This window comes from Ornithorhynchus anatinus, chromosome X1, assembly GCF_004115215.2.
Source record: "Ornithorhynchus anatinus isolate Pmale09 chromosome X1, mOrnAna1.pri.v4, whole genome shotgun sequence".
NCBI classification, from domain to species: Eukaryota; Metazoa; Chordata; class Mammalia; order Monotremata; family Ornithorhynchidae; genus Ornithorhynchus; species Ornithorhynchus anatinus.
The window spans coordinates 98,132,334-98,153,413 of record NC_041749.1 but is presented as its reverse complement, the minus strand read 5'-3'; the positions used below and the strand labels follow the sequence as shown (position 1 = coordinate 98,153,413).

At 42.8% G+C, this 21,080-nt stretch overlaps 1 protein-coding gene across 4 annotated transcripts in view; it reads left to right on the top strand.

The window, feature by feature from the left end:
• The window catches only part of CNTN4 (contactin 4), an 893,626-nt gene that overhangs the window by 743,479 nt on the left and 129,067 nt on the right, over nt 1–21,080 (top strand). For all 4 annotated transcript variants that reach the window (XM_029051523.2, XM_029051520.2, XM_029051519.2 and 1 more), the window contains one exon: nt 175–325. In XM_029051523.2, the coding sequence (XP_028907356.1) occupies nt 175–325 (151 nt within the window). The remainder of the gene's footprint in view (nt 1–174; nt 326–21,080) is intronic.

Below are 21,080 nucleotides of genomic sequence, written 5' to 3'. Positions count from 1 at the left end.
GAATACACAAGTAGGAATTAGACACAGTCCCTTAGGAGACTCAGAATCTTAAGAAATTGGTGTTTGAAGCAACTCGAGACATGCTTCACATAACAGCAAAGAAAGTTTACTTTTCTTGACCGTTTTCGTCTTTCCAAAATGATTGCTAAATTGATCTATTACTTTCTCTTTCAGCCGTGGGTCCAGACTTTTCCAAAGCCCTCGTGAAAAGGTTAACCCTTGTCAAAGTGGGTGGTGAAGTCATCATAGAGTGTAAACCAAAAGCATCCCCCAAACCTGTCTACACTTGGAAGAAAGGAAAGGACATCTTAAGAGAAAATGAGAGGTAACTTTTTGAAGTAATGTACCATTAGTTTGTTTGGAAAACAAAATCCAGTTGTTATCTGATAGGAGTGGAAAAGAAACTCTTCAACAGAAAGATGGATGATTTCCCCTGGGTAAATGAATCTTTGTCAATGCTAAACCCTTCGGGTCCAAGTGTTTGACTCTTATCCCTGTCTCATAAAGATATTTTTGTAGGCAAATATGAGTATGTGTGTGTGTGTATATGTATATATATGCATATATATATACACAAAATGTGTGAAATGTATGCACTTTCTATTCATGCATATTCAAAAATTTTCATTTCAAAAATAGTTTTTATCAAATATACTTTGAAGTTATATCAAGGTTTCAGCAATGGCAGTTATTTGGGGAACCTTATTCCTGGGGGAGGACAATCTTGGCTGCGATTAGTGCAAAACGACCTTCCCCACCAACTTTTTCTGCAAATAACTCGATTAGTCTTTTGAAAATGGCATTTATTTGTATATCTCTGTCACAGGTAAGATAGCATATAGCATCTAGGTAAATGATAATAATAATAATGAATAATTATGATATTTGTTAAGTATTTAGTATGGTATTTGTTACTATGTGCCAGGCACTGTACGAAGTGCTGGGGTGGATACAAGCAAATTGGGTTGGAAACAGTCTCTGTCCCACATGGGGCTCACAGTCTCCATCCCCATTTTACAGATGAGGTAACTGAGGCCCAGAGAAGTAAAGTGACTTGCCCAAGGTCACAGAACAGACAAGTGGTGGAGCCTAGAGTAGAGCTCATTAGAGTCATGACCTTCTGACTCCCAGGCCCCTGCTCTATCCATTCCACCATGCTGCTTCTCTATGCCTTGCTGCTTCTCTAAACAGATACAAAAGTTTAACTGTTCGTGGATTCAGCAAGGAAGCTTGTACAAATTGTACACGTACCCTTTACATCTGCATACCCCTACACTTGAAAATGCAAAATTGGATAATTTTGTTTGATTTTATGGTCCTTATTAATAGTTTTTGCCAAAGAACCCAATGTAGTTGATGGCTGTGGTATTTAAACACCTGTCAAACACAAAATGCTGGTGAATCAGACTATCATCATAGCTCTAAAAACTCTGGTATTTCTAGAGTAATCTCAACCAAACAGGGAATTAAAGGGGTACCAATGTTATATTTCAGTCTCCAAATTTATGTTTTATCTGTACTTCAGATTAATCTCTGGAAGGTTTAACAAGTAAACATCTTGCCTTGTAGGAATTAGTAAATTCAGTGAACTTAACCTCTACCTTTTATGTCGCCTATGCACTTGGATCTGTACCCTTTAAGACTTGATATTCATCCTACCTTCAGCCCCACAGCAATTATGTACACAGCCATAATTTACTTTGATGTCTTTCTCCCCCTCTAGACAGTAAGCTCCTTATGAGCCAGGCACATATCACCTCTGTTGTTTTGTACTCTCTCAGGTGCTCAGTGGAGTGCTCTGTCTACAGTAAGCACTCAATAAATACCATAGATGATGATGATACCAAATCTGTTTTTGTTTTTTAATATTTGTTAAACACTTGCTTTGTGCCAGTGCATATTAAGCACTGGGATAGATACAATCAGTCGTATTTATTGAGCGCTTACTGTGTGAAGACTACTGTACTAAGCACTTGGGAGAATACAACAAAACAGTATAACAGACATACCCCCTGACAACAATGAGCTTAAAGATTAGAGAGGGAGACAGATGTTAATAAAAATAAATTGTGATATACACATCAATTTTGTGGAGCTGAGGGAAGGGTGAATAAAAGGCGCAAATCTAAGTGTGTGGGCAACACGGAAGGGAGTGGGAAAAGAGGAAATGAGGGTTTTATCGAGGAAGGCCTCTTGGAGGAGATGTCCTTCAGTAAGACTTTGAAGGTGGGAAGAGTAATTGTCACTTGGATTTGGAAAGGGAGGGCATTCCAGGCCAGAGGCATGATCTGGGTGAGAGATCAGCAGTGAGAGAGATGAGATTGAGGTACAGTGAGTAGGTTGACATTAAAAGGGTGAAGTGTGTGGGCTGGGTTGTAATAGGAGAACAGCGAGGTGAGGTAGGAAAGGATAAGGTGATGGAGTGCTTTAAAGTTGGTGGTAAGAAGTTTCTGATTGATGGGGAGGTGGATAGGTTTCTGAGGAGTGAGGAAACAGGGACTGAACGCTTTTGTAGATCTGGGCAGCAGAGTGAAGTATGGACTGGAATGGGAGACAGGAAGCAGGGAGGTCAGCAAGGAGACTGATACAGTAATCAAGGTGCCATAGAATAAGTGCTTGAATTAACATGGTAGCAGTTTGGATGGAGAGGAAAGGACGGATTTTAGCGATTTTGTGAAGATTGGAACCTAGAGGATTTAGTGATAGATTGAATATGTGGGTTGAATGAGAGAGAGGAATCAAAGTCCAAGGTTATAGGCTAGCAAGATAGGAATGATGGTGGTGCTATCTACAGTGATGGGAAAGTCAGGGGGCGGCAGGGATTGGGTGGGAAGATAAGGAGTTCTGTTTCGGACATGTTAAATTTGAGGTGTCAGCAGTGTATCCCAATAGAGATGTCTTGAAGATAGGAGGAAATGTGAAACTGCAGAGAGGGAGAGAGATCAGTCAGTCATTCAATTAGTCATATTTATTGAGCACTTACTATGTGCAGAGCACTGTATTAAGAGCTTGAGAGAGTACAATACAATAGAATTAGCATACATGTTCCCTCGTCCATAATGAATTTACAGTCTAGAGGGGGAGACAGACATTAATATGAATAAATATGTGATTTATAATACATAATGTAAGCATGTGTACGTAAGTGCTGTGGGATTGGGAGTGAGGTGAATTGCAAAAGTCAGAAGGTTGAGTGAGCCAGGGAAAAGAAGGCTTAATCAGGGAAGGCTTCTTGGAGGAGATTTGACCTTAGTAATGCTTTGAAAATGGAGAGAGTGGTGGTCTGGCATATATTGAAGGGAGGGAGGTTCTAGTCTAGGAGGAGGATGTGGGAAAGGGATCAGCAGTGAAATAGATGAGCTAGGGGCACAGTGATTAAACTAGCGTTAGAGGAAGAGAGTGTGCGGGCTGGGCTGGAGATGCTGGAGATGATTTGGAAATCATCTGCTTAGAGGTGGTAGTTGAAGCCATGGAAGCGAATAAGTTCTCCCAGGGAGTGCATGTTTGGACACAGTTCATGTCCCATATGGGACTCACAGTCATAATCCCCATTTTACAGATGAGGTAAGTGAGGCCCAGAGCAGTTGACTTGCCCAAGGCCACAGAGCAGACAAGTTGCAGAGCCGGGACTAGAACCCTGGTCCTTTTGACTCCCAGGCCCCTGCTCTATCCACTAGGCCATGCTACTTCCACTTGTCTGCTGTGTGACCTGGGGTAAGTAGCTTCACTTTTCTGTGCCTTAGTTACCTCATCTGTAAAATGGGGATTAATACTGTGAGGCCCATACTGTGTCCAACCTGATTAACTTTTTGAATCTTCCCCAGTGCTCTGTAGAGTGCCTGCCTCATAGTAAGCACTTTACAAATACCATTAAAAAAAATCCATGACTAGTTTAGGGTTGGCAAACTGAGAAAGATCTTTTGCTTGTGATTCTGAAGACACCTTTCCTTGTTTACCATTCCTGGAGGTCTTTGAGAAATGGTGTCTCATGCCAGTCCCTAAATGATGAGACAAAATCCAGGTCTTAACTAGCAAAGTGAAATCAGAAATTACTGGAATGAATAATTTAGATCCAGAAAATACTGGTGCTGAGATATCAATCAGACAGTGGTATTTATTAAGAGTTTAATGTGTACAGTATGCTGTACTAAGCACTTGGGAGAGCATAATGCAATTGAGTTAGTAGAGCCGTTCCCTGTCCACAGGGAGCTTACAGTCTAAAAGGGGATCATCATTATTAGTGGTATTTATTGAGCACTTACTGTATGTAGAGCACTATTCTAAGCGCATGGGAGAGTACAGTGCAATGGAGTTGGGAGACAGATTCCCTGACCACAATCAGCTTACAGTCTAGAGGGGGAGGCACATTAATATACATAATATATAATCTTTATTTAAATAATTCATTTATATAATTTATATTGTCAAAATCACTGAAGTGGCAGTAGGTTTTAGTCTAAAACATGATAATAATTTTTAAATTGTGGTATTTATTAAGTGCTTACTATATTCCAAGCACTGTACTAAGCCCTGGGGTAGATGCAGCATATGCAGATTGGACACAGTTCTTATCCCATATGGGCTCACAATCTAGACTGGTCTACTACAAGCAGTCTGGGAAAACTGAATAAGTTCAAAGTTGAATTGCTATGTAAGCTCTCCTATTTCCTTAGCCAAATGTGTAACATTAAAATGACTCAGAGCTACTAATATTCAGTGCATCAGATTTATATAGAGCGCACCAGTACCGCTTTGATGTTATTCCACCTCTAAGGCAGGATTTCCATTATTATGGAGATGAACTGCCTCTAATTATTGCAATAACATAATTGTTCCCCAGGGCAAAATTCCTAATAACACAATTATATAGCACTGCAACAACAGTAAGAGATATCCTGAGGGCAGGTTTCTCATTAAGACCCACACCATATAGCAACTCTGCCTCCAGAAAAGAAACAAGAAGCCTTAAGCAATAAAACTTTCTTTCCAGCTAGGATCTGCCTTCTGGGCAAATGCCTGCCATCTCATTTGGCTTTGTCTCCCAGACTGCAGGTGAAGCTGGAACAGAATTTCACACATCCAGAGACCAGCCCATCTATTTTCAGGCCTTCAGGGAAGGACTCAGTCGATATAGTGACCTGATAAAAGTTCAATTGGAAGGCAGAATTCGAAGAGCTCTAGTTCACCTGAAGCATAGACATCATTTTCATTCCACTCACTACCTAAATAACATCAGATTGAAAACCACCTACTCAGTGCAAGCTTTGACAAACTAAACTCAACTGTTGTCTGCCAATATTTTTTCCTCCTCAAACTCTATGTGTGCAATTGTACTTTCCAAGCGCTTAGTACAGTGCTCTGCACACAATAAGCACTCAATAAATACGATTGTATGAATGAATGAATGAATCAATGTTGCCAGAAAGGGTCCAAATGAGAAGGGGAAGGTCAGAATCTGATCAGATTATGGCCTTTCAACAATCAATTGATGGTATACATTAAGCAATTGCACTCAACTGAGCACTGTACTAAGTGCTCGGGAGAGCATTCATTCATTTAATCGTATTTAGTGAGTGCTTACTGCGTGCAGAGCACAGTACTAAGCATTTGGAAAATACAATTCAGCAGCAGATAGAGACAATCCCTACCCAACAATGGGCTCACATCATAACAGAGTGAATAGACATATTCCCTGCCCACAAGGAGTTTACAGTCACATAAGCATATCCTAATAAGATTCATTTCTCATCCCCCCACCATATATCAGGCAGGAAACTTTTGTCAGTATGGCAAATCACCTGAAACAAACACTTTGATGAATTGAATACATATTTTCAGTCAACAGTCAATAGCATTTATTGAGCACTTACTATGTGCCGAGCACTGTATACTAGAGAGTACAAAACAATAGAATTGGTAGATATGATCCCAGCCTACAGGGAACTTAAGTCATGGAAACATATTCTAATAAGATTCATTTCACATCTCCCCACCATGTATTCCCCCCTGAACTGCAATCTCAGACTTTCCAAGTCACCCAAGTGCTTGGGTATTCACACCCCTCCCCCTCCTAGTCTTATATACAAATGTTTATACTCTACTGTAATTTATTTCAGTGTCTGGCTCCCCTTTTAGACAAAAATTTCTTCAGGGCAAGGATCATGTCTGATCCTTGTATCATACTCTCCCAAGTTCTCCATTCAGTGCTCTGCACATGGTAAGTGCTCAATGAATAATAATAATAATAATTTTGGTATTTGTTAAGCGCTTACTATGTGCCGAGCACTGTTCTAAGCGCTGGGGTAGACAGAGGGGATTCAGGATGTCCCACATGGGACTCACAGTCAATCCCCATTTTCCAGATGAGGTAACTGAGGCACAGAGAAGTGAAGTGACTTGCCCACAGTCACACAGCTGACAAGTGGCAGAGCTGGGATTCGAACTCATGACCTCTGACTCCAAAGCCCGTGCTCTTTCCACTGAGCCACGCTGCTTCTCTACAATTCAATACAATTGATTATATTGCTGTTTGTGCTTGGGGCAGAAGTAGACCTGTAAATATTTGGATTTTACATTGTTTTGGTGGGTTTGAAAATGTGGGTGCTTATTTAGACATTATTTGCATCTTCTTAATTCATCCAGTGGACTGACACACCGAGTTAAGGATGATGGGATTGGAAAATTTCATTACCTTGAAAAAAAAAACTTGACCATCCCCTTAAGATTCAGTGTAATCAATGGACACTTGGACGCTTTGTTTTCTTTTCAAAAACAGGCAACTACTCAAATCAGAAGTAATTCATTCCTTCAGGAGTATTCACTGAGCATCCCCTGGGTGAAATGCACTAAGAAGTATAAAACAGAGAAGTGACACTTTCCCTACCCACAAGAACTTTACACTCTGTACGAGATGGTTAGGAGGAATGCTGTGAAGTGACCTTATATTTACCCAATTGTGACATGATTGATATGATAATTACAATTATAAAGTGGGTTGTGTATTGTCCTTAATAATCTTATACCCTGGATTGTCATTGTCCAGGACAAAACAAACTCCAGAACCCAATTTACAATGAGAAAATGAAGTGCAGCTGTAGAAAACTGAACTTTGGACACTCATTTCTGTGTGACAGAATCAGAGATGAACAGAGAATACATCAGAGACACTGAAAATTTGATCTTCTTCTTTGTTGCAATCTTTGTCAGGAAAACAAGTTTTCTCCACTTGAACACACTGCACAAACCCTGTATACGATACAGCAATGCCAGTAGCTTGATCAAACATCGTGTAGGATGTTGACCCTTCTACCCTAGTTTACAAAGACTAAAGAAAATAGGAGAGTACTTGTCTCATGGAACTACAGTGACTCAGCAAAAGGTTAATCAATCAATCTATCAATGGTATTTATTGAGGACTTACTGTGTGCAAAGCACAGTACTAAGTGCTTGGGAGAGTACAGTGCAACACAGTTGCACTGTATTGTACTGAGAAGCATTCATTCAATCGAATTTATTGATCGCTTACTATGTGCAGAGCTCTATACTAAGCGCTTGGAAAGTACAATACAGCAATAGAGAGAGACAGTCCCTGCCCACAATGGGCTTACAGACTAGGGGTGGGGAGTGGGGGACACAGACATCAAAATAAGTAAACAGGCATCAGCATGGCCTAGTATATAGAGCAGAGGCCTGAGAGTCACCACTTATCTTCTGTGTAACCTTGGGCAAGTCACTAAACTTCTCTGTGCCTTATTTACCTCATCTGTAAAATAGGGATTAAAACTGTGAATCCCATGTGGGACATGGACTGTATCCAGGGCTTCCTCCAGTTATCACTCTGTCTCCCTACTAACATTCCTCATCACACTCCTTAAGCGAGTTGTCTATACCCACTGTCAAGTTCCTCTCCTCCAATTCTCTTCTTGACCCTCTCCAAATTGGTTTCTATCCCCTACACTTCACAGAAACTGTCCTCTGAAAGATCACAGGTGATCTCTTTCTTGCCAAATCCTATGGCCTCAACTCCATCTTAATCTTCCTCTACCTCTCAGTTGTCCTGAACACTGTCAACCACCCCATTCTCCTGGAAACATTATCCTACCTTGGCTTCACTGACACTGTCCTCTTCTGGTTCTCCTCCTATTTCTCTGGCCGCTCATTCTCAGTCTCTTTCCTGGCCTCCTCCTCTGACTCCCACCCCCAAACTCTGGGTTCAGTTTTGTGTCCCCTTCTATTCTCTAGCTACACCCACTCCCCTGGAGGAATCATTCACTCCAATGGCTTCAACTACCACTTCTATGTGGTGATTCCCAAATCTATATCTCCAGCCCTGATCTTTCTCCCTCTCTGCACATTTCCTCTTGCCTTCAAGACATCTCTACTTGAATGTCCTGATGTCAACTCAAACTTAACATGTACAAAACAGAACTCCTTAGCTTCCCACCCAAACCCTGTCCTTCCCCTGAATTTCCCATCACTGTATATAGCATCACCATCCTTCCTGTTTCACAAGCCCGTAACCTTGGCTTTATCCTTGACTCCTCTCTCTCATTCAACCCACAGTCAATCTATCACTAAATTCTTTCAGTTCAACTTTGACGGCATCACCAAAATCTGCCCCTTCATCTCCAATTGAACTGCTGCCATGTTAATACAATCACTTAGCCTGTCCCATCTTGATTACTCTATCAGCCTCCTTGCTGACCTCCCTGCCTCCTGTCTCTCCCCACTCCAGTCCTTACTTCACTCTGCTGCCCAGATTGTTTTTATGCAAAAATGTTCAGTCCATCATTCCCAACTCCTCAAGAACCTCAGATGGTTGCCCATTCACCTCTCCATCAAACAGAAACTCCTTACCATCAACTTCAAAGCATTCAATCACTTTGCCCTCTCCTACCACACCTCACTACTCTCCTACTACAACCCAGTTTGCACACTTGGCCCCTCTAATGCCAACCTACTCACAATACTTCAGTCTCATCTATCTCACCACAATCTCTTGCCCAAGTCATTCCTCTGGCCTGGAATACCTTCTTTTTTCATATCTAACAGACAATTACTCTCCCCACTTTCAAAGTTTTATTGAAGGCACATCTCCTCCAAGAGACTTTCCTTGACTAAGCCCTCGTTTCCTCTTTTCCCACTCCCTTCTGCATCGCCCTGACTTACTCCTTTTATTCACCACCACCCCCAGGCCCACAGCACTTATGTACATGTCTTTAATTTATTTATTTACATTAATGTCTATCTGTGCCTATCTACTCTGTTGTATTGTACTTTCCCAAGAGCTCAGTACAGTGCTCTGCACACAGTAAGCACTCAGTAATATGATCAATTGATTACCTTGTATCTACCCCAGTGCTTAGAACAGTGCCTGGCACGTAGTAAGCGCACAAGAAATACCATTAAAAAAAAGTGGTGGAACTGGTACTAGAACTCAGATCCTTTGACTTCCAGGCCCGTGCTCTCTCCACAGCCATGCTGCTTCAGAACTTAGCTTGTCAAAACGTGTGTTTATGTAACACTTAGGCACATATCTGTCATTTATTTATTTATATCAACATCTGTCTCCCCCTCCAGACTATAAGCTCGTTGTGGGCAGGGAATATGTCTGTGTATTGTTATATTGTACTCTTTCAAGCACTTAGTACAGTGCTCTGCACACAATAAGTACTCTTTAAATACAATTGACTGACTAAAAAGGAAACATGAGAACACATCACTTTAGCTTCTGGGACTTTCACACCAAGTCGAGTGTGCATTACTGTCTTCATCCTTGTGCATACGTCACCACTCCCACTGTTGGCCATCATTCATCAACAAAATAATTAATATCAGTGAATTAGAAGGGAAAGTTTATGTGAGGTTGCGGCCCTTCCCTTCTGTTGCCACTTCCAGTTGTTCAGCCATGGTGATGAAGTGACTAGTATCTGGGGAGTGAGTTAGAGACCACCTTGAATACCAAGTCGGTTTATTTTGACCTGGCTGCTTATTTGTCATTTTTATAGAACTTCATATTTTCCCAAGTATTTCATAATGATTATAGTAAAATACTTTGGAAAGTTAAAGAGAGTGGAGACCAAAATTAGTATTTCTATTTTACCCGATAGAAGAATGGAGGTACTGAGAGGAAGAAACATGTTTAGAGACAGGCAAAGGGAGCAGACACTTGATCAATTCTAGGTCTCACTCCTCCCTGCGAACACAGCTGGTCCCCTGAGGGCAGTGATCCTAGGGACATCTACTTGCCTCTCTCCCCTTCTCTCAGCTCCTGAAATAATTCCATTTCTTAAAACTACTGCCTCTTCAGAACAGGCCGGAGATGGTATTGTGCTCAGGAATCAGTTCATCCTGGGTCTAGTTTAAAAAGCAGAACTATTACAGCAACAGATGGTCTATTCTTTAACCCTTCCTCCCCCTGCTAAGGGCCACAAAATGATGGTTTGCTTGGGAACTCTGGACTCAATGTGCCAGCCCTTCTTGTACATAACCAGTTAGTAGTTAAACTGGAGTCAGAAATCGTAGCTTTTGTGTTCCAACTGGATACTTCTGATGGTGAGACTTTATCCATGTGAGTGACTGTGGCTGAAAAGTTATAATTAACAGTTGCTTCCCCATTGGGGTATTGTACTCTCATTCATTCATTCATTCAAATGTATTTATTGAGTGCTTACTGTGTGCGGAGCACTGTACTAAGCACTTGCTTAGTACAATGTTCTGCACACAGGGCTCAAATAATAATAATGTTGGTATTTGTTAAGCACTTACTATGTGCAGAGCACTGTTCTAAGCGCCGGGGTAGATACAGGGTAATCAGGTTGTCCCACATGAGGCTCACAGTCTTAATCCCCATTTTACAGATGAGGGAACTGAGGCACAGAGAAGTTAAGTGACTTGCCCACAGTCACACAGCTGACAAGTGGCAGAGCCGGGATATGAACCCATGACATCTGACTCCCAAGCCCGTGCTCTTTCCACTGAGCCATGCTGCTTCTCTATGACTGAATGAATGAATTCCTGCACAAAGTTTATCAGCAACACTGCCATCTTCCATGTCCCTGAAGCTTGAATCCTTGTCATCATCTTTTTGCCCTCATGTTCAGTCCCTGATAATTTCTGCCCATCCTTTCTCTACGATATTTCTCAGATCACCCATTTATTTTCAAGCTAACAGCCAATATCTTCATTCAAGACCTCGTCATCTACCAACTAGACTATTCTGTATCCTCCTCCCTGATCTTCCTGCATCCAATATCTTCCCATACTTCAGTTTGGGTTATAATTTGTCACCCAGACCATCACTGTAAGCTCCTTGAGGGCAGGGATAGAGTTAACTTAGTCTATCGTACTCTCCCAAGAGCTAAGTACAATAGTGGTAAGTGTTGGGAGCCCACAATAAGCTGCCTTATTAGTGACTGTTTGTGATCCCACAAACAACAAAAAGGAAGAGACTGGTGAAGGCACTGATGGGCTCTACTCAAGGCAGGTGATTGTGGACATGTGGGGGCAGAGCAAGAAGGGAGGCATGGCCTTCTCTCCCTGGACCAATCAATGCCTGCCAGGTAAAGCCACAGCTGCAACACCTAAGGCAGATAAAAAGTGGTTGCTTTGAATTGTGAGGAGCTAACCAAGAGGCACACAAAAGCAGCTGGAGAACAGCACTTGAAAGCAGCAGCACTTGGAAGCAGAAAGAAGAAGCATCGGCAGAACAGGCTCCCTTGACCAGCAGCCTGGTATTGGACCCTTGGTGGAGTGAGTGTGTATGTGTCACTCCCTTGCATGTTGGTAAAACTAAGGAAAAAATTTTCCACAGTAACCTTGGTGGTCAGAGGTATAGTTTGACACTTGTACGTGCCACTGAGGCTTCCCAGGTCCAGGTTGGTACAAGATGGGAGGGTGGGGGGGCTCATGACAGTAAGCCCTCAATAAATACCATCTCTCTCCTCCTTAAAAGCCTGCAGTGGTTAGCCACTTCCTTCTGCATCATGGAAAACCTCCTTCCCGCTGACTTCAAAACTCTCTACCAGCTCCCTCTTTCTGACACATCTACTCTCTTCATCAACTAGCTGGAGAAGCAGCATGGCTCAGTGGAAAGAGCATGGGCTTTGGAGTCAGGGCTCATGAGTTCAAATCCCAGCTCTGCCACTTGGCTGTGTGACTGTGGGCAAGTCACTTAACTTCTCTGTGCCTCAGTTCCCTCATCTGTAAAATGGGGATTAAGACTGTGAGCCCCACGTGGGACAACCTGATTCCCCTATGTCTACCCCAGTGCTTAAAACAGTGCCCGGCACATAGTAAGCACTTAACAAATACCAACATTATTATTATTATTATTAACTACTTCCCAACCCATGCTCTGAGCTCCTCCTCCAAGAGAACCTTCTCCCTGTCTCCCCACTTTCTTTTTCTTAATGGTATTTTTTAAGTGCTTACTGTGTGCCAAGCACTGTACTAAGTACTGGGGTAGAGACAAGCTAATCAAGTTGGACACAGTCCATTGCCCACATGGAGTTCACAGTCTTCATCCCCATTTTACCGATGAGGTAACCGAGGCCCAGAGGAGTGAAGTGACTTGTCCAAGGTTACACAGCAGGCAATTGGCAGAGCAGGGATTAGAACCCAGGTCCTCTCCCAGGCCAGTGCTTATTTCACTTGGCCATGCTGCTTCTCAAGGGGCAAGAGTTCCTCCTCCTCCACTCTCTCATCTATTAAAGCCTTTCTGAAATTCCACCTATTCCAGGAGGCTTCCCTAATTAAGTTCCTCCTCCTTAGGCCGTGCCATATCACCAGCCACTTCAGTTCTTATGCATTTGCAGCTACCACTAATGCTTGTAAGTCTTTCTTTTGATGGTATTTGTTAAGGACTTACTATGTGCCAGATATTGTTCTAAGTGCTAGGGTAGGTACAAGTAGGGCTCACAATCTTAATCCCCACTGTATAGATGAGGGAACTGGAGCATGGCTAAGTGAAGTGACTTGCCCAAACTCACACAGCAGACAAGTTGCAGATCTGGGATTAGAAACCAGGTCCTTCTGACTCCCAGGCCCGAGCTCTATCCACTAGGCCAAGCTGCTTCTCTTTTGATTTACATACTCTATTTAAGCATCTATTTATTTACTTATCCATCTTTCCCCTATCATGTCACAACCACTTAGTTCCTTTTGATCTCCTGTGTCTGCCTGTCTCCCCCATTAGATTGAAGCTTCTTGGGGGCATGGGTCATGTCTTTTACTTCTATTTTTCATTCAGTTCTTCCATAGCATGTGTTTTCATTATGTGTTTTGCATAGAATGCTAGTAGGGAATTAGGGAATGTTCTTAACACTAATTATGATGGTATTTGTTAAGGGCTTACTCTGTGCCAAGCACTGTAATAAGTGCTGGGGTAGACACAAGATAATCAGATCAGTCCCTGACCCACCTAGGGCTTGCGGTCTAAGTTGGAGGGAGAACAGGTATTGAATCCCATTGTACAGATGAGGAAACTGAAGCACAGACTTGGCCAAGGTCACACAGCAGGCAAGTGGCAGAGACATATTAAAACCCAGGTCCTCTCATTCCCAGGCCTGTGCTCTTTCTACTAGGCCATGCTGCCTCACTGCACTTTGCAGTGCTGGTATTATTGTCAATTCTGCCCCTTGCTTTTACAGTCTTCCCAAACCCTCTCCTCCAAAAGAGTGACTCCGGTCTTGATAGTTATAAACCCAATCATCTGTCTACTTCTCTTGTTCCCCAGGAGTTCACAACCATCCTGCATTATTTTAGGTTGTGTGTCACTATTTTTTAAAGAGATACTTCTCTGGTTTATGGTCTTTCCCCATCTCTCCCCCCACCCCCCCCCCCCCCCACACTCACTCTCTTCACAATTCCCAAAAAAGGAGCAGTATTCAACCTATTTGACTGGGGTATTCGAATGTTTCACAGGCAGCTTACCTGCCTTCCTGAATAATTTTACCAATATCACCCACGAGTCACTTCCTGTCATGCGGCAAGACAAGATCACCAAGAATCTTTTGGAATGTTCTCAGTCCCCTGGGCAAAGCTCATTGCAGCATGAGCAAGATACCTAGGTAGCTGCTGTTGAGAAAAACTGCAGTTGACAAGCTAGCCTGGTGGGAAGCAATCAGGAGGCATTTGCTTGGTTTATAATAAACTTCAGGAAAATAAGAATAACTACAGTGCAGTTTTGAAAAAAGGAACTGCAAGTGGCAAATGGATGAGAAGCAGTGTGCCCTAGTGTAAAGAGCATAGGCATGGAAATCAGGATATCTGGCTTCTAAACCAGCATCACCTCTTGCCTGCATTATGAGCTTGCAGAGTCACTTAACTTTTCTGTTCCTCAGTTTCCTCATCTGAAAAATGGGAATTAAATTCCTTTTCTCTTTTCCCCTTAGACCGTGAGCCCCATATGGGACAGAGAATGTGTTTGATGTGATTTATAACGTGTTTACTCCAGTGCTTAACATAATGCTTAACATGAGAAGCAGCGTGGTCTAGTGGAAAGACAACAGGCCTGGAAGTCAGAAGACTTGGGCTCTAATTCTGGTTCTGCCAATTGCTTGCTGCATGAGCTTGAACAAGTTACTTAACTTCTCTGTGGCTCAGTTTCCTCAACTCTAAAATGAGGATTCAATACCTATTCTCCCCTCTACTTAAGACCGTGAGCCCCCCGTGGGGGATGGGGATTATGTCTGACCTAAATCAACTTGTACCTACCCCAGCAGTTAGTGTTTGACACATAGTAAATGCTTAACGTGTACCATAAAACAAAACAAACAAGGACCAGGGTTCTAATTCTGGCTCCGCCACTTGTCTGCTGTGTGACCTTGGGCAAATCACTTAACTTCTCTGTGCCTCAGTTAACTCATCTGTAAAATGGGGATTAAAAGTGAGAGCCCCCTGTGGGACACGATTAACTTTTATCTACCCCAGAGCATAGTACAGGGTCTGGCACATAGTACAAGTACCATTTGTACCTCCCGTACCAACCCCTTCGCTCCCCCGTCCACAGCTGCTGCCAAACACCACAGCCGTGTAACAAATACCATTAAAAAAAATGCCTGGCGCATAGGAAGTGCTTATCCCACCTCCCCCACATGCCTGCTGTGTGACTTTGGGTAAGTCACTTCACTTCTCTGTGTCTCAGTTACCTTATCTGTAAAATGGGGATTAAAAGTGTGAGCCCCACGTGGGGCAACCTGATTACCTTGTATCTACCCCAGTGCTTAGAACAGTGCTTGGCACAAAGTAAGCGCTTAAGAAATACCATAATTATGATTATTGTTATTATTGTCACCATTATTACCATCTCACAGCAAAAGTCCATCTTCACATTGCACATCAGGTTCTTTGGTCACCTCTGCATACATAGATAAGTGCATGGTATGAAAGAAAGGAAAAGGGATGACAGAGTGTTTAAAACTGATAAATTATTTAAATATCTTGGAGCCAGCCTTCTTGAGCAATGTGAAAACATGGGAATGAAGGGATAGTAGTAGCTCTGTGCTTTTCAGGACTTTTAAAGGTAGATTTGAGAAGAGCGCGACATAGTTTTGTGTGGAAAAAAATGGAGAAATTGAAGAAGAATCATCAGGAGCCATCAGAATGTTGTGGATAAGATAGATGAGTCCTTGAAATATTTAAAGACCACTCTTTTGTCTAAGAAAATAATCACGCATCATCAGATGATTTTAAACGATCAGGAAAATGTTCGATTGAAAGTCGCATATAATTAAGAATAAGAGTTGAAGTGATGCAGTTGGATGCTAAAAGAAAACATGAAATTAAATATTCATGCCTTTCATTATGTTAACCAATTATAAATTCTGACAAAACCGTGTACTTATCTAGTTAATGTTGGATTCAGTCAAACACAGGACTCCAGACAGTTGAGGAATCTTACTGTCATAGCGGAACTGATCATTTGAAACGTTTCTTGATTTCTGTCACTATGTAACCAACCAAGAATCATGTAATGACATATTTAAACTCAAGGGTGATCACTGTACCTCTACAGTGTTCTCTTGTCACTTCACAGTTCAGATGTGAATACTATGCCAATGGTAAGTCCACACTGACATTTCTATATCTTTTTTTGCCAATTGTTCTAATAAGAGCAATGCTTGGTACCTCCATGTAATTACAGTATATAATTCCTAGAGGTTACATGGAGTAGAATTACAGGTGTCATTCATTCATTCAATAGTATTTATTGAGTGCTTACTATGTGCAGAGCACTGTACTAAGCGCTTAGAATGAACAAGTCGGCAACAGATAGAGACAGTCCCTGCCGTTTGACGGGCTTACAGTCTAATCGGGGGAGACGGACAGACAAGAACAATGGCAATAAATAGAGTCAAGGGGAAGAACATCTCGTAAAAACAATGGCAACTAAATAGAATCAAGGCGATGTACATTTCATTAACAAAATAAATAGGGTAATGAAAATATATACAGTTGAGAACCTCAAGGGAATTCCAGGTGATATATTAAGCAAAGTTGTTATGCTTTTCTAATACGACCCCTCCTAACTCTCCCTCTCCAGAATAAAAAATACAGTATAATTCAACTAAACTACCCACCTGGAACAACATCATTATAGAGAAAGCAGGTTTTTGAAATAATTAAAAAAGAAAACAAATTGTCCATAAGTTTAGCAAAATTGTTTAACCCTCCCTGAAAATGCCTGAAGCAATTATAGCATGAAAAATGCCAACAAATGTCAGTGAAGCCCCTAGAAGCTAAATTATCATGGGGAAGGATTCAACCAGCTAACATTATGATTATCTGAACAACTCTTTGCTATTGATGATTAAGAAATAATTGGCTTTTAACCAATCAGACTGTAGGGTTTCCTAGTGCCATTTGACAATCCACACTATAGAACCTAAACATTTTAACATGGACAGGATTGTATGCTTATTTTCCCCCTAAAGAGCCATGTTATTAGTGACATAAAGGCAAAGTGCCACATCTTTGATAATGAACTGTTCTAAATGCTGTCATTTACCTCACCGATGTCACCCTGATCCTTCGACCCTCCCCGCTCCCGTCTGCCCATCCCAGTCCTCACCTCCTCCCACCCCCTCTACCACCCAATTCCTCCCTCCCCTTTCCAAACTCCTTGAGTGAGTCTACACTAGCTGCCTCGAATTCCTCTCCTCCAACTCTCTCCTGGATCACCTCCAGTTTGGCTTTTGCCCCCTTCGCTTCACTGAAGCCGCTCCCTCAAAGGTCACCAGTGACCTCCTTCTTGCTAAATCCAACAGCTCCTCCTCCATCCTAATCCTCCTCGACCTCTCAGCTGCCTTTGACACTGTCGACCATCCCCTTCTCCTCCACACTTTATCTCACCTTGGCTTCACGGACTCTGTCCTCTCCTGGTTCTCCTCTTATCTCTCTGGCCGTTCATTCTCAGTCTCCTTCACAGGCTCCTCCTCCCCCTCCCATCCCCTAACTGTAGGGAGCTGTCAAGGTTCAGTTATAGGTCCCCTTCTATTCTCCACCTATACTCACTCCCTTGAAGAACTCATTCGTTCCCACAACTTTAACAATCTTCTCTATGCGGATGACACCCAAATCTCTATCTCCTCCCCTATTCTCTCCCCCTCCCTCCAGGCTCACATCTCCTGCTGCCTTCAGAACATCTCTACTTGATGTCCTCCCACCACCTCAAACTCAACATGTCCAAGACAGAGCCCCTTATCTTCCCTCCCAAATCCTGTCCTCTCCTGAACTTTCCCATAACTGTGAATGGCATAACCATCCTTCCTGTCTCACAAATCCATAATCTTGGTGTCATCCTTGACTCCTCTCTCTCTTTCACCCCACATATCCAATCTGTCAGCAAATCCTGCCGGTCTCACCTTCACAACATCGCCAAGATCTGCCCTTTCCTCTCCATCCAAATCGCTACCATGTTAATACTCATCCTATTTCTACTGGATTACTGCATCAGCCTCCTTTCTGACCTCCCAATTTGCTGCCTCTCCCCACTTCAGTCCATACTTCACTCTGCTGATTCGATTGTCTTTCTACAGAAACGCTCTGGGCATGTCACTCCCCTCCTCAAAAATCTCCAGTGGTTGCCTATCAATCTCTGTATCAAACAAAAACTCCTCACGATTGGCTTCAAAGTTCTACATCACCTTGCCGCTTCTTAGCTCACCTCCCTTCTCTCCTTCTACATCGCAGCCCGCACACTCTGCTCCTCTGCTGCTAACCTTCTCACTGTGTCTCGATCTTGTCTGTCCCACCGTCAACACCTGGCCCATGTCCTACCTTTGGCCTGGAATGCCGTCCTTCCTCAAGTCCGCCAATCACTCTTCACTCCTTCAAACCCCACTGAAGGCTCACCTCCTCCAAGAGGCCTTCCCAGACTAAACTCCCCTTTTCCTCCGCTCCCCCTCCCTTCCATGTCACTCCCTTTGCTCTTCCCCTCTCCCCCACCCCACAGAACTTATATATTCTATTCTATTAATTTATATTGATGCCTATTTACTTGTTTGGGCATCTGTCTCCTCCTCTCTAAACTGTAAGCTTGTCATGGGAAGAGATTGTCTCTCTTTATTGCTGAATTGTACTTTCTAAGCACTTAGTACAGTGCTCTGCACACAGTAAGTGCTTAATAAATATGGTTGAATGAATGAACTTCTATGTGTTCAGCCTTGATACAGTGGAAAGAATGGAAAAAGCACAGAGGCCTGGGAGTCAGAGAAACTGGGTTCCAATCCCACTCTACCACTTGCCTGCTGTATGTCCTGGGACAAGTCACTTAACTTCTCTGGTCCTCAGTCTCCTCATGGGAATTAAAATGGAGATTAAATACCTGCTCTTCCTCCCACTTAGTGAGCCCCATGTGAGGGAGGGGTTATCCAAACTGTACATACTCTATCTTCCCCGGGAGATAGAGAAGCAGCGTGGCCCAGTGGAAAGAGCTCGGGCTTGGGAGTCAGAGGTCATGTGTTCTAATCCTGGCTCCGGCACCTTACAGCTGTGTGACTTTGGGCAAGCCACTTACTTCTCTGGGCCTTGGTTACCTCATCTGTAAAATGGGGGTTCAGACTGGGAGCCTCATGTGGGGCAACCTGATTACCCTATATCTACCCCAGTGCTTAGAACAGCGCTCGGCACATAGTAAGTACTTATCAAATACCAACATTATTATTATTATTCCCCCTCACTCAGGTGCAGTGCTCGGTATATAGTAAGTGCTTAACAAATCGCACAATCATAATTATTATTACTATCACCATCATTAATCACAGAGATATAGAATGCAATTTGAGCTAAGATATTTGAGGGCAGGGATCATGTCTGCCAACTGGGGTTGTATTCTCTCAAGTGCTTAGTACAGTGCTCTGCACTAAGTGCTCAATAAATACCACTGATTGAGGTTTTTGAGTGAAATGTACTGATGTTGCTTTCTCTATTTCTTATACTGTAACATTTTGGTAGCATGAGTCCTATCTCCCTCATGGAGAACAGGGCTGCTTAAAAGTGCTCAAATCCTCTATCCAGATGTAAGCAATGTTAAAAGTGGGGGGATGAGGGAAAGCTGACATGGTGCTCTCCTGCACAGTAAACACTCAGTACATACAATTGATTGATTGAAGAGCCCCTTCTCCCCACTCTGTTGCATTGTGGACAGGGACATATACACTACCTCTACATTGATTGTAAGCTCATCTGCACAGGAAACATGTCCTCTAACTCTGTTGTATCGAACCTCACAACGTGCTTAGTACTGTGCTCTGCACAGAGTAAGCACTCATTGAATAACACTGATTGAATGATATGACATATCCCCTATTGCTTCTGACAGCTTCAAGTGCCACAGGAGGCTGGGTATGGGCACAGATCAGCAGGATGAGTCTGCTATGTGACCTTGGTCAAGTCAATTAACTTCTCTGTGCCTCAGTTACCTCATCTGTAAAATGGGGAGTAAGACTGTGAGCCCCATGAGTGACAGGGACTGTGTCCAACCTGATTACCTTGTATCTACATCAGCACTTAGAATGGTGCTTGACACATAGTAAGTGCTTAACAAATACCATTATTATTATTATTATTATTATTATTATTACTATTATTATTCTCTGTCTGGCCCTCTCTTGGGCACATTTTATGAGCCTTTACGCACCCTGATTCCCAGGCAGGCACTTAATATCTGTGGAACTCGGGCCAGCCTTGGGGAAATGGGGAAGGTCAGGATTGGAGAAGGGGGCCTAGTTAAGAATCATGTCCATTATTCTTCTCTAGACTGTAAGTTTGTTAGGGACAGAGACCATTTCTGCTTTTTCTCTTGTACTCTCTCAAGTGCTTAGTACAATGCTCTGCACATAGGAATAATGTTGGTATTTGTTAAGCACTTACTATGTGCAGAGCACTGTTCTAAGCGCCGGGGGATACAAGGTGATCAGGTTGTCCCACAAGGGGCTCACAGTTTTCATCCCCATTTTACAGATGAGGTCACTGAGGCACAGAAAAGTTAAGTGACTTGCCCAAAGTCACAAGCATTCAATAAATACAATTGATTATTCTCCTTATTATGCTCACATCTCCCAAATTTTAAAGTGTGTATTCAGCTATCCAGGGCAAAGTTGTAATCCAGAATCTAGTAATGAGGGCTTTATTCCTATGTAATCCTGCAACGAGGAACTAATACCCTATTCACTATATGGAAGAATTGATCCCTTCGTTACAAATGCATTGGCTATGTATACATCCGTGTTTGTCAAAGTTGCTTTACATTTTCTATGACACAAAAGAAAAACCGTAAGAGAAAGACTTTGTTTTAGAAAAGGTGGTCACCTCTCAGGGTCACACCAGGAGAGTTTCCAGGACTCTACCAGTCTCGACTACAGAGGGAGAGTCAAACAGAGACATTTCCATTCCTAGCTTGGGCAGTGGCTAGCGAGTGGAAGGCGATCTGCTTCAAGTCATAACTCACCTGTGCTGGGCAGCAGCGGTATGGGAGAGAGTTGAGGGTGGAGACTCGAGTTTACTGCGCAGAAGGCGGGAATGGTAAACCACTTCCATATTTTTACCAAGAAAACTCTGTGGACACGCTACCAGAACGA